We start from the raw sequence: 13,948 nt of genomic DNA on the forward strand, positions 1-13,948 counted from the left end.
CAACTTGAACAACCACCATCATTGCGCAGACTCTTGATAATCGTTATCACGATGACACAGATGTTTTCTCAATCTGTGCGTTCCGATCAAATCCGGGATGATCGTGCAACATATGGTGTTGTCCGTCAGCATCAACGGCGTTAGCACGGGCCACCGTCGTCGTTGCTTGCACGCTAGCATCATGGATGAATGCTTCATCGACGAAACAGCATCAACATCGGACGTAGCGATCAGAACGCGATCATCGCTCTTGGGCCACCATGGACGCACACAATGTAGCCGTTCAAGTGATCGAGAACAAAGTCCAGAAGTTTCATGATCTACAAAAACCATTCCGCAATTTCCATGGCTCCACCAACAGCACTCGTCCGTCTCAACGGACTCCCGACAAGTCCGTTGACACCAGCGGCCTCAAGAACGTCCTCCAAATCGACGAGAAAGCCATGACGGCGATCGTCGAGCCTAACGTTCCCATGGATGCGCTCCTCCTGGCGACCTTGGAGCACAACCTCCTTCCACTCGTCGTCATGGAATTTCCTGGGATCACCGTCGGCGGAGGTTTCTCCGGGACTTCGGGCGAGAGTAGTTCTTTCCGTCATGGATTCTTTGACAGTACCGTCAATTGGATCGAGATCGTGCTCGCGAAAGGGGAGACTGTCCGTGCCAGCCGGACCCATTTGCCAGATTTGTTCTGGGGCGCTGCTTCGTCTTTTGGAACCCTCGGAGTCATCACTTTGCTGGAGATTCAACTTCGACCCGCGGCGAAGTATGTTCAGCTCACCTGCTCTTCCTTCGATAATATGGACGCGGCGATGGCGGAGATGGGCAAGGAAACCATCAATTCTGCGGTCGACTACCTCGATGGCATTGTCTATTCGCATAATGAAATCGTCATCTGCTCAGGAAAGCTTTGCGACCATATCCCGCCCAAGGCTGTGGTGACGCAGTACACCCGCCGCCATGATCCATGGTTCTACATCCACGTCCAGAGGCAAACTTCCAAATCGCGACAACCGATCGTCTTGTTCATTCCCATCTTCGACTACCTCTTCCGCTACGATCGCGGCGCATTCTGGGTCGGAAAATATGCTTTCCAATACTTCCTCACCCCTTTCAATCGAATCACTCGCTACATCCTAGACCGCTTCATGCATACCCGCGTCATGTACCATGCCCTCCACGCCAGCGGCCAATCCAAAATCTACATCATCCAAGACGTCGCCATCCCCTACAACGGCGCATCGGACTTCCTCAACTGGCTCGAGACCAACCTCACGATCTACCCTCTCTGGCTCTGTCCCCTACGACAAAGACGCGATGCACCAGATTCCCAACACGGCCTCTACGGCTATCTCGGCAACCCGTCCACCCCGGAATTCATGATGAACTTCGGCGTCTGGGGTCCTGGCTCCAGTGACAAACGTCGCTTTCTCGCGCAGAACCGCTCCCTCGAGCAAAAAGTCGACGCCCTCGGAGGTCGCAAATGGCTCTATGCCCATGCTTACTACACCGAAGATGAGTTCTGGTCCATCTATGACCGCAAGGCGTATGATGCCCTCCGCCAAAAGTATGGCGCCCAATATCTCCCGAATGTCTACGACAAGGTCAAAGTCGACCTTGACGCCGACGCGCAACGTGCCACGACGTGGCTCGCTTGGCTGATTCTACTGTTTTGGAGTACTTGGCCTTTCAGTGGCTTGTATGGTGTTCTCAAGGCCTGGCAGGGGGGTGAGTATCTACTCGCGAAGGAGCCTCCCGCGAAATTGAAGAATTGAGCTGCGTACACGGTGTCATTCTGTTTATTGCTCATGCCTGCGCATTCTGACGACCGGTCTCATGCTCCCACAACGCTCTGAATGCCCCATCTATTTTCCCGGACAGTGCATCTGGTGTATCATATTCGACCACTTTTCCGGCATCCATCACTGCAACGCGGTCGAAGTCGCGGATTGTCTCGAGTCTGTGCGCTATGGCGACAATCGTATGCTGGCTGAAACGCTTCGCGATGAAATCCATTGCTGTGCGCTCGGTGATCACATCCATACTGCTCGTCGATTCATCCAGGAGGAGAATCCGTTTCTTGCCATTACTACAGAAACTCCTGGCGATGCAGAATAATTGTTTTTGTCCTTGGCTCATGGGAGCGGCTTCAATGTCCGCATCTAGTCCGCCCTGGCCGAGCACGACGGTCCACAGACCTAGTTCTGTGAGGATGGTTTTCAGGGTTTCGTCGGAGTGAGCGCTGCTGGGATCAAAATTGGATCGAATGCTCCCGGAATGCAGGACTGGTAACTGTGGGATTATGTTGAAGATGGATCGTACGGCATCGCTTTTGAGTTGGGAGAGGTCCAAGCCATTGATATGGATCTTGCCTTGCGTAATCGGAGCCATTCGGAGAAGACCCATCAGGAGGGATGATTTGCCGCTGCGCGATCGAATTTTCACATTAGCATTTCTAGATGCGTTATTTGATTCAAGTTTGATACCGGGACACACCTTCCGGAACGTCCGCAAATGCCGAGTTTCATGCCGCTCGGAATGGAAAGCGAGACATGGCTGACCGCAGGCGTAGCGCTGGGGCTAGTGCATCGTGTAAGTCAGTTTTGGGAAATTGAGAATATCGACTCGGTCGTCACTCACCCATATGATATAGTGATATTGTCGAGATCGATCGCAGTTGCTTCAATAGGCTCCGGTAAGGCATCCAGTAATTCTTGAGACGGATCGTCTTCAGGCTTCACGTCAGCCACGTAGTTCTTGATTCGCACAATCGCGCCAAGGGCCATTTCCAGAGACGTATAAGCGGTAATCAGCAGCGTCAGAGTCTGTGAGAAGCTGAAGACATTAAGTAGAGCCACTCCGATCGCATTGCCAGTGGTCAAATCTCGAAATTGAGTGGCGAATGCTACCAAGCAAACGGCGACAACGGCGACCATCAGTGCAAGAACAACACCTAGCCACCGCTGAATACAGAATAATGCGTAGAAAGGGCGTTGGGATTGGTCTAGCAAGAAGTGGTGATGCTCGGTGAATCTATCGCTCCAGCCAAACGCGCGAATCGTTTCGAGACCGCTCGCGGTTTCGAGGATGTTGCTGAACAATGGCGATTTGGCTTCGAGATCGAGCAGACGTACCTGGCGACTCGTGCGAAGATAGTATCGTTGAATCGGATAAACCACCGCCACAATGGCAGGTAGCAATGCCGCCATGTATTTGATACTTAGAGCGACGATGACTGCTTGTCCAATACACAGAAAGATATCAATGACAAATTCTATGGCGTGAGATGGAAGGTCTATGTCGACCAACGTCAAATCCTGGCTGAAACGATTGAGCGTCACACCTGTGTCGGTCTCGTCGTGATGCTGCTGTCTCGCCTGGACAGTGGTCTGTAGCAGGATCCAATGAAGTTTCTGAGCAGAGCGCGGCACCATCACCTGAAAGATGAAGAGCAGGACCGTTGCGAAGAAGAGAACTGCAGCTATTTGAATAGCAGCATATGATCCGCCGTACACAGCGTTGGTGTGGTAGCCTGGGCGCTCTTGCGAGGCGTTAACCCATTCGCCAACCCAGACCTGCGAGAATCGCGTACAAGTGACGTATAAAGCATTGAGGACCAGGTATGTGGCGCAATGATGCCAACCCATGCTTCCCAGGTAGAATCTCCACACTCGTGAATTCGCATCTGTTCCTTTGGAGTCTGTCTGGCCTCTGTCATCTGTAGCGGGCGAGACGGTCGACGTTTGTCCAGGGCATGCCTCCGCATCCGCATTCTGACAAGACTCATCGGAAGGATCAAGCATCTGTACGCCGTTCATCCGCCAAGGTTGCTCGATTAAATTGCTCAGTTCATGATCTGCAGGTGTCTTCGGAATAGGATGGCTTTGCGTGCGACCATGCTGGTCCAACAAAATGAATAAGTCAGGTTCCGAGTTGTATTCATCCGTGGAACTGGTTGCTATGACAGTGCCTCCCAGCTTTCTCAAAAGGCCAGTTCGAGAAAAGAGTCTGTGCATTACTTTGGCCCTGGTCGTGTTGTCAAGACCGTTCAGACAATCATCCAAAAGTAGCAAAGGCCGTCTGGCATAGACCGCACGCGCGAGCGCTACACGCCGAGCTTGTCCGCCAGATAATGTTGATGTATCCGCTCCTATGACCGTGCGATCACCAAGTGACAAAGCGGCCAAGTCAGACTCGAGGCCAACCGCAAAGATGACATCGTTGTAGAATCTTTCGTTGTATTGCTGGTTTCCGAGAATATTTTCACGGAGGGTCTGATTTCTTAGCCATACTTCCTGACTGCAGTATGCGGGACTAGGTACCCGGAGTTGGACGAACCCTTTGAAGCATCGGGTCTCAGCTAGGAACGCCTTCAGCAATGTTGATTTTCCAGATCCAACTGGACCTTTGACCACAGTGAATGAGCCTGGAACAACATGAACGTTGACATCTTTGAGAATGGCGCGTTCCTCGGTGTCGTATCCGAAACATCCTCCGTCGATGGTTGCTGTGTATGCATGCTCCGAAAGAGTGTTGACCTTTTTGTTAGGCGAAACAACCAAAAGTTCGACGCTCTCTCCTGGGAGTCCCGTTGTACCAACAGCACTCCCAATTTCTGGGGCTAACCGATAATCTTGCCTCTCCTCCCGTTCGAGAAAGTTTTGAATGCGTTCAAAGCACGCAAGGGAAGCAGCGAAGTCAGGCAATGTGTTCAATAGCAGAGCAAGAGGAGATGACATAAGTGCTATCAAATTCAATGCGTAGAACGCTGTGGGACTGGTAAACCCACCGTCAAGAGGATCGCTAACCAGAAAGGCGAAAATGAGCAAAGTCGCTACTGGCGCGAGCAGAGTTGATGTACTCGCGCAGACATTTTTTAAAGCATCTACACGTAGGAACGCTTTTGCTTTGACGATCTCCTGCTCCCGCAGGTGCTGGATTCGCTTGGCGATGTGAGACAACTGTCCCAGCATTCTCAACCCTCGGATCTTGGTTAGCAGCGTAGCAGTAGCTGTCGTGCGATTTTGCACGGCCTGAAGCCATTGCTTCTGACGCCTGTGCACAAGAGTTGCAATTCTTGCGCTTCCGAGCGCACTCATAATCGCAATGACCACAGGTGCAGCGCAGGCGACTCCTATCCGACACTTCAAGAGGTATATGGCGAGCGCTACTTCGATCGGTGCAGCCCAAAACTCATGTATGTTTGTACATCCTGTCACAATGCTCTGAATATCAGTACTGATCAGGGTTGCGGCGCTGGCGTCCTTGGTCGCTGTGGCGTCCAGCCGTAGCGATTTGGAATATATCAAAGTGATCAGACCGCCTCGGATCATGGTCACCATGCGGAATGCCTGGTGTTTGTATACAGCTGTGCTAACCGCCATTCCGCCATATACAAGCGCAGCTGCACCAATTAGTCCATATCCAGACGCGCGACTCTCCGATGAGGAGCTTGCGACATATTCAATGATACGAGCGATCAGGAAAGGTTGAGAAAAGGTAAATGCGGTAAGACACAGCCTGGGAATTACAGCGCCCAGGATGGGCAACCACAGTCCCAGAAGCGTGGCCCACGCCAAGCGATGCGTACGTGACCTTAATGTGCCTTGCCACGCCACCTCAAACTTTACCCCGAGACTTCGTGATTTAAGTTGAGGCCCCAGAGAGTGCAAGTCGTGCAAGTCTAATGCTGCGCGAGATCCGAGCCACAGGAGTGGGTTCAGCCACCAGAAGACGCTTGTGCTGAGTATTCCAGAGAGTTCTTCCGGTGGGTATGATCGATATGGTTCGAACAACGTCTGACGTTTAGACCGGGACTCGAGAACCAAGAGCACTAATTTGATGCTAACTCCCACGGATGTCGTGATGCATAAGAAGAGCGATTGGCCTGTAAGCCATAAAGTTCTTGTCAAGACGGCATCGAAGGCAACTGTACTCAGAAGGTACACGATTAGAATAGTGGAGGGGCGGAACGATCGTGCCGATTCAATCATGGACAGACTCGAGATTCCGATCACGGCTACGATGGCCAAGCTTGCAGCTGCGATGGCAACATCCGATCTTAGTCCATCTGTAGTACTCCAACCTGCAAGGCAAGTGAATTGCGCGACGGTCAAGCATCCCAGGGTCGTCTGCTCCGCTAGGTCATGAGGAGTGTCTTCACATCAGCAACGCTCACTCGGGAGTACTCACGGGCTTGAGGTCATGTCTACGAATCGGCCGCGCTTTCCGACCTTGTCGAAGAAGGTGATGTATCCGTAAAGGAAGACATGCCAAAAGAGCAATCGACGGCAGGATAGAAAGAACGACATGTTCAAAGAAGAGTGTGAAATCAAGCCCTCGCCAACAATTTACACTCGCCATAGGCCCGAAGGCGTTGTCGTTGCACGCAAAGTCGGCCATCGGTGTTTCGTCATAAGAATGCTGTTGAAAGGACCTGCAGCAGCCCTGATATCTGATGATTGCGGTGATTGCTTCGAGGGCTTTTTACGTGCCGCAAAGCCACGAGCGCCCGCCACTTAGACTTAGACGTATCGTGCGGTCGCAGTCATCCATGGTGCATGATACGATACTGACACGACTGATAAGGCGACACCAGGGCAAGCCAGCCAGGGACGAATGGCATGCTGAGAAATGCTGAGGTTTCGCAGCGACTGACCATCCACTTAGCTGACCTAGATATCAATCTGGAAATACCGAAGCATACGCAGAAGCTCGAGCCGAAAAGTGTAATTTGGATAGCGACTGCTGCTAAAGACCCAACATGAAGAATTATCTATCTACATGAATCTCTGACCTACCGTGCTTCAACAGGCTACACACGCATATCTATAGGAAGTGGGGCGGAGGAAAGATACTGTCCTTTCCTCCATGCACAAACTCAACGAGGAGATTAACACGAACGGATTCTGGTCTGGAGCCAGCTATTTGTAATCGAGACATTTAGCTGAGTAGCGATGACTGGGCTGTGTCATTAGCGGACGATTCGAGGATCATTCCTTGATGTCCTCCTAGGCGTAGATTACCCATATAGGCGAAAAGGCATCTCGAGAAGAACACCACATTGAAGAACACAATACCATCTACAAAGACAAGCATAGAAGAGGCGGCCAGTAAGTTGATTGCGCATTCTCTCTAAATACCTATACCCAGATTTGATGACTATAACAAACGGGTCTGCCTAGGTCAGACTGTATGTGGAACGGGCTCATTCCCGAGGAATATCGCGCCTTCTACGCTTCGGCTGGGACAACTGCTTGAAACTCTGTCCAGCTTGGAAAGATTCAGCGTCGGAGACCTTGTGGACGTTGATCTAAGCATGGGCGGCGTTGGAGTACGCGATATCGGCGTCAGAGGCCTCGCGGGCGAAGTTGGTGTATGCAGCATCGGCGTCGGAGCGGGCGGCATTAGAGTATGCGGTGTCGGCGTCAGATCGGGCGGCGTTAGAGTACGCGGTGTCGGCGTCAGAGCGGGCGGCGTTGGAGTACGCGACGTCGGCGTCGGAACGGGCGGCGTTGGAGTACGCGACGTCTGCGTCAGAGCGGGCAGCATTGGAGTACGCGACATCTGCGTCAGAGCGGGCAGCATTGGAGTACGCGACGTCGGCATCGGAGCGTGCGAAGTTGGTGTACGCAGCATCAGCGTCGGAGCGTGCGAAGTTGGTGTACGCAGCATCAGCGTCGGAGCGTGCAAAGTTGGTATACGCGGAATCGGCGTCAGAGGCCTCGCGTTCATGAATCCCAACTTCAAATGTGATTAGCCTTAGCTCACGCTCACGCTGTTGACCGCTACCTACTCAGACCAACAGTCGGGGCGCTCAGGGCGCTGTAGGCGAAGAGCACCACAGAGGCGCTTAGTACCTGTGTAATCTGCATCTTGATGTCTTGGTGGATTGCGAAGACGAGAGAGCGATTGAATGGAAAGAAGTGTCGATGGAATGATTAATGAAACGATGGTTGTTCGTCCTCTATCTCCGACTGGGCGGCGGTCTATTTATGTTGCCTGGGCTCAAAGATCTTCACTTCCTACATATCACTATACACCGTGCATTCCTTGGAAGACTTGTCCAAGCGATGCAAATACTGCTGAGGAAGATGTTCGTCGTCATCAATATGCATGCACTGTCATTCGCGATGCGTCTCTGGAGAACAGTGCTCACGAAGTAGGCTCCTCTGATGGACACATTGAGTAATGGCATGTTGATCTTCCTCGCAGCAATCAAGAATGCCCAGGACGATATGCAAGATCCTTTGCGTGGCGCGATTTCAGTAATCGTGCAGCGTAAGATCAGAAAGATTTAACGCTGAGACTGATCTACATAATCCTTCTGCACCGTCCTGCTGCACCGTCCTTCCGCACCGTCCTTCTGCAGGGTCTTTCTGTGCCGTCCTCCTGCACGATCCTTCTGCACCGTCCTCCTGCAACGTCCTTTTGTACCTGCTTTATCAGCGGCTCTGCTCCAGGTTTCTTATTTAGAGCATAGCTCTGCTAGTACACATCCCTGCGTCAAAGTTCCATGTCACGAGATCGCTCATCGCTTTGGCACGCCTTTTTATGGGGCAACAGGATCCTCGAAATGCGCTATTGAAATATCTTAGACCCTCCAAGAGCTCATCAAGTCACAATATCAAAATCATACTCAATCTCCTGAAAGTGAAACGAGTCGCGGAAATTCATAATGTCCTTCTTACGCATGAAGCATGAGATCAGTACAGGCGATGAGGAAGAAGTCTTCCTGGAGAAGTCTGAACAGGGCGACAGCATAATCCACCCGGAAACTTCGCGGCGTCATTCCCAACAAAGGCTCTGGGCATCAATTTTCCATTTGACAGTAGCAATTGTCTGGACGACCGCTGCAACGATTGCCTTGAAAACAAATGACATTCGCTTCAATGATTCTATCAGCCAAGTCCATGACGGTCTGAAGTCTCTCGTCTGCTGCTTCTGAGTCTTAGCTAATCATATTGACAGCGCCAGCACTTTTTCAAATGCCGCATGATACGCCACTTGTGTATCTCATGGAGCGCCGACCTGGAGAAGGACCGGGTGGCAGTCCTTATGCTGGAAAGCCCAGACCTGGCTTGGACCAAGCCTGGCATGATCTTTTAAAATGTGAGAAAGGACTTGCCATTATTTCGACGCTGCTCTAACACTGCAAGAAGATTCCAACATCCGTCTCAGCTTAGAAGAGCTGGATTTTCTTGATCCAGCAAGGAAAGATTCTGCCGTAGAGTTGCCGGACGGCGGATATTACGCGACTACCCAAGTGATGCACGAGCTACACTGTATTGTTGGTCTTTACCTCGTGATTTCTCTGACAAACTCCGGTCTGACCTTAGCCATAGAAGCACCTTCATCGAAATCTCTGGCCGGAGACATACTTCCCTGAGCTTTCCACCGCACAATTGGAAGATCAAAAAATTCATGTGGAGCACTGCCTCGATACGCTTCGTCAAGGCGTTATGTGCCGCGCCGACCTTACCCCAATCACTATGCGCTGGGGTCACAAACAGCCTGTGCCCCTCGGCAATTTCTCGAGTCCACATCAGTGCGTGGATTGGTCGCGAGTCGATTACTGGATGCAAGATAGATCGATCGATGACATCTTCAGACCCGGATATCTTCAACATCCTGTCCTTGGTGAGGTGTATACGGAAGAGAACCAGGAGAATGCTGAAATCACAGGCACGGTACATGACGATTAGGGACATACCGTAAGAATAATATCAAATGTGGATCTCTTATTGGTTGCATGCCCGACTTCTTCTTCGAGTCGCATCGAGTAGTAATAGACCGCCGATAAATTGAAGGCATAGATGAATCCGGATCCGGTGCTGCGTAAAAAGGATCCGAACTCCATATACCACTTTGTACAGTTAGTCGACATGCATTGGCACTTCTGCCCCCAAGACTCTTCGGTGGTTACGTACGTAGGTGAGATTCTTGGGAGCGGACGGATCGGCTATGCAAATGTCAGTGTTGTAATCAAAGCCGGAATACTATCCGATAAAGGATGTAAGTTCGCTCAGATGTACAAAGGACACATAGAGAGATCTGGTCATTGAGACCGTCATCCCTTCCTTACTCTAAAGAAATGACTAATGGAGCTGGTCATGTTGAAGTATTCCGCCACGCTCAGTGTCGTGGGTGTGTTAAGGGCGTTGAGGGTGTGACAAGTCTTCTGTCGTGCTTCAGAATCGCAAGCAAGCACGATAGGCTCCACGACCAACCCTCCCAGCCACTAATGAAGCAACACCAGCGCTCATCTGCGGTGACTGAAGACGGCGCTAGACGAGGATTCCTTATCTACTTGCTGCAAGATGGAGTGGCGAATATTTGAAATGACTCGCTGTGGCGCGGATCGTGCCTGGTTGATGTCGCGTGTACAGTGCTTCGCCTATTCGCATCAATTCGTGTATAGTGGCTTCCGTATCGCACTCAATGCCAAACAATCTCGATTGCTGACGCGAAAACTCGCCATGCTGGCAACATTGCACACAACCCGGCTGTCGGGGATCAAGATCGTCAGATTTGGTGACGTTTCTATCGGTCGAGTGATGTTGACTATTGTTGCGCTATCTCCACTGCGGGCCGTCTTAGCCCCGCCCGTCCGCGTATTCCGCCCTTCATTAGTGTCGCCCGCAGTACATCGGAACCGTCTACACTCTCGCGTCCCATCTTTCAATACAGTATCGTGGGATTGATGCACCTGAGCTATGACGACCGAGAACGAGTAAGATCAGCACCTACAGTGACCTGCTGCCAGGCCGCAAAAACATTGTTTACGTACCCAGGTGCAGCACTCGAGCACAGGCGGCCGGGTTATTGCTGCACGAGAGACCTCAGTGTCCGCGAATGTCTTGGTAGAGCTCAGAGCTATATCGCTGGGGATCTTCTGTCTTGATTACGTGCGTGCGTGTTCAGCGGATGATATTAATTCCATCGCAAACAATCACAAAGGGAATGGTGTCAACAATGAAGCGTGTCAGATCTGGAAATTGATGCGTCATGATCCGCTATGTGAACTATCGCGTAACGATAAGGACGCAGATATGGTGATGGCTTGTACATTATTGATCCGTCCAAGACCTTTGCCGGGTAAATGGTCATCATGGGATCTGTTGGCAGCTCGGGAACGCTGCAAGATATCCGTAAATTTGACGATCCTACGCAAGCTAATGCAGATGGCTGGTTCGCTGCTGAAGCAGTTCTCACGCCCTCGGCTTGAGTTCAAAATCTCCATCACGCTATGGAAAAGTCGGCACCGGAGGATTCACTTCATGTAGGCTGAGTATCACGACATCGATTCCATTCCCCCTGCACTATGCATCTTCACACCATGATTCATGTTTTGCTAGTGTTGAGTACATCCATTCAGACTCAGCTCCGACTAGTCTACGTTACACAATGCCTCCAAGCATGCCCTGTTCACTATATGCCGCTGTTCTCAGCGCCGTGCATTTCTTCTGTGATGTGTGTATCATCAAATTGCTGTAGCGTGTAAAGCTCTTGTAACAGAGAATACAGGTATATCTCCTCGTCATGCTTTTCTCTCGGACATGACGTCGATAATTCTCGATTGAACTAAATTTACGGCCCTTGCAGCCGTGGTCGTAACATCGAAAGCAAGATTGCAGTGTAGCTTGCTGATATCTTGATGCAGGGGCACTTGACGAAGCTGAGCCAGCAGCCACGACGCTCTCCAAAGGTTCTCTGAGCACACCCTGGCAAATGTTGAAAGATGCAGGAAAGCAGGTCTGGAATGACTGCATACTGCCTTCATAAGTCCTGCAGTCGTGCGCGCTAGTCACGTCCGTGAGGGTGGGAGAATTCCTCATATCGACGCCGCTGAGCCCTAGGACCGCGGTCTGCTGCTTTATGCTGGGCGAGGCCTGCAAGCCTGGAGATAATCCAGAGTCAGTGCCAGGCGCCACGCCAAATCCCTCGGCATAGCAATATATGCCATTTTGATCGATCGAAACGCCTGGGTCCAAGAGCATTGAACAAAAGCAACGACAATGAATGTTGCATGCTGTAATGTTGAGGGGAGATTCTGCGGCGCTTTTGCTGTCGGCAGCCAAGGTTTCCCCTGCCGCCCTGCTGGTTCGACTTTGATTCATCTTGATATCACTCCAGATGGCTGATCTTCAGTCGCATCATTGTGTTAACGCGATGTCTTTCAGTCGAACGCTGGCTTCGTTCTTATAGCAGTTCCATAACTCTAGCTGTACATCAATCACGTCCCAAGTGGGGCAGTCAGCACGATCCCGGGGATCATCGCTATTGTCAAGGATATCAACCGCTTGTCCAAGCTGGGAAAAGATACAGTATAGACATTTAATCCGCGTGCGCCTCGAAACGCCCTATTGATCGTCGTTATCAAGGCTATTAATCGCCGACGTTCGCGATGGACCCTGAGGGCTTTCCGTAAGCAGAAGGAGCCGACCAATCTCAGGTGAGAACGGACTCTATAGCCCTAATTCTCGCGTGATATGCCCCGTTTTGTTAAGAATACTACTCTCGGATAGAGACGAGAGAGGATAAATGACTTTGCTAATCTATTCCACCGTTTCAGCAGGCTTCTAGCTACAATTTTAGCCATGATATAAGTAGTAGAAAAGTTGTCTGATTAACGCTAATTTGGTTGTCTAAACTTAAAATATTTAGCTAATTAACGACGTATTAAGCGACGCGACGCAACGGTGTAGCTAGAACTTGTAGCTATAGCCGTTATAAGCTATAAAGTAGCTATTACTAGATAATTTTATGAAATAAAACATCTCTCTATATATATAACTATTACATATTATATATACCTAACACTATTATATATATTATTACTTATAAGTTAGATTTTTAACTTTTATTATTAAATCTATATTTATTAGTATTTATAGAGAATATAAGAAATCGAATTGATAAGTTATCGATACTTCTAAAAGAAACTTTTATTACAAATAGATTAAATAGATTAGAACAGCTTTTTAATTTTGAATAAATAAGATACTTGTAGAGAACCTATACTTAATAGTAGAAGGAAATTTACCTATTTATACTATTTTCGTCCTATATAAGAGTCTAAGACTATATACGGCATCTAGGATAAACTTTTAGTAGACAAATACGCTATAGTAGCTATCTTTTATTTCTCCTAAGTATTTCTCTATATCCTCTCTAGTATCTATAAAGCCCCCTAAGACTACTAAGGTTTCTCTAATATAATAAAGAGGTCTCTAGAGCTAGAGAGGCTATACTTTTTTATTTAAAGTTCTAGCGTATATATAGTATTTTTCAAGCTTCTAAATTCTAAAGGATTCTTACTTTCTACCTACTACTTTATATTATTTCTTAGGTAATATACTAATTATGTTTTTAAACTCCTAGGCCGCTTCTATTATAGTTCCCTCTTAGAGGTCTTTATCTACTCTATCTAGAGTCCTTCTATTTAGTATATTACGTACTATACTACTACTATATAACCTTAACTTTTATTCTAGCCCTTAATATATAAAGTTCTCTCTCTCTTTTAGTAATAATACTTACTTATAAATTCTATATACTCTACTAGACTTTCCTATATCTTTTTATACTATATACTACTCTAAGAGGATATAACGTAATCTATTAGCGAGCCGGCCACACCACCGAACCCGCCACTTTTCCTTGGCATTGTAAACATCATCTTTCCTTTATAATATCTCAACAACAAGACATGTTATTAGATAATCAAGAAGGCAGAATCGAGCTTGCTATTAATGCCTACAGATCTGGTCAATTTCGGAGCCAACGGAGCGCAGCTGCAGCTTTTGGTGTTCAACATCAGAAACTCTCTACAAGACTGAATGGAACTAGCTCTCGCGCCACTATGGTTCCAAACTGTCGAAATCTCACGCCAACAGAAGAAGAGACGCTTAAGCGACATATCCTCGACCTTGACGCGCGAGGATTT

General features: G+C 49.2%; 5 protein-coding genes across 5 annotated transcripts; 2 read left to right on the forward strand and 3 right to left on the reverse strand.

Annotated features, from left to right (window-relative positions):
- Nucleotides 1-95: 95 nt before the first annotated feature.
- Nucleotides 96-1,872, forward strand: K489DRAFT_246264 (FAD-binding domain-containing protein). Its single transcript, XM_033599914.1, has one exon. The coding sequence runs from the start codon at nt 261-263 to the stop codon at nt 1,773-1,775; it is 1,515 nt and encodes a 504-aa protein (XP_033459580.1). The 5' UTR covers nt 96-260; the 3' UTR covers nt 1,776-1,872.
- K489DRAFT_402253 (putative ABC multidrug transporter) lies at nt 1,807-6,402 on the reverse strand (the record flags this gene model as incomplete). Its single annotated transcript, XM_033607042.1, has 4 exons — nt 1,807-2,455; nt 2,497-2,580; nt 2,641-6,131; nt 6,193-6,402. 4 exons carry the CDS (start codon nt 6,400-6,402, stop codon nt 1,807-1,809), a joined length of 4,434 nt encoding a protein of 1,477 aa, XP_033459581.1.
- Nucleotides 6,403-7,312: 910 nt separating this feature from the next.
- K489DRAFT_410821 (uncharacterized protein) lies at nt 7,313-7,874 on the reverse strand (the record flags this gene model as incomplete). Its single annotated transcript, XM_033607744.1, has 2 exons — nt 7,313-7,743; nt 7,796-7,874. 2 exons carry the CDS (start codon nt 7,872-7,874, stop codon nt 7,313-7,315), a joined length of 510 nt encoding a protein of 169 aa, XP_033459582.1.
- A 1,143-nt stretch (nt 7,875-9,017) lies between these two features.
- On the forward strand, nt 9,018-9,704 carry K489DRAFT_320844 (uncharacterized protein; the record flags this gene model as incomplete). Its single annotated transcript, XM_033601495.1, has 3 exons — nt 9,018-9,111; nt 9,162-9,304; nt 9,375-9,704. 3 exons carry the CDS (start codon nt 9,018-9,020, stop codon nt 9,702-9,704), a joined length of 567 nt encoding a protein of 188 aa, XP_033459583.1.
- A 1,631-nt stretch (nt 9,705-11,335) lies between these two features.
- Nucleotides 11,336-12,355, reverse strand: K489DRAFT_381329 (uncharacterized protein). Its single transcript, XM_033605089.1, has one exon. It carries the CDS (start codon nt 12,117-12,119, stop codon nt 11,400-11,402), a length of 720 nt encoding a protein of 239 aa, XP_033459584.1. The 5' UTR covers nt 12,120-12,355; the 3' UTR covers nt 11,336-11,399.
- Between the last annotated feature and the right edge of the window lie 1,593 nt (nt 12,356-13,948).

The sequence above is a fragment of the Dissoconium aciculare genome (genome assembly GCF_010015565.1).
Source record: "Dissoconium aciculare CBS 342.82 unplaced genomic scaffold K489scaffold_7, whole genome shotgun sequence".
NCBI lineage: Eukaryota > Fungi > Ascomycota > Dothideomycetes > Mycosphaerellales > Dissoconiaceae > Dissoconium > Dissoconium aciculare.

What these genes read in the sequence shown, in the direction of transcription:
- K489DRAFT_246264 (XM_033599914.1), top strand. Translation starts at nt 261, where the DNA reads ATGGACGCACACAATGTAGCCGTTCAAGTGATCGAGAACAAAGTCCAG.
- K489DRAFT_381329 (XM_033605089.1), bottom strand. Translation starts at nt 12,119, where the DNA reads ATGAATCAAAGTCGAACCAGCAGGGCGGCAGGGGAAACCTTGGCTGCC.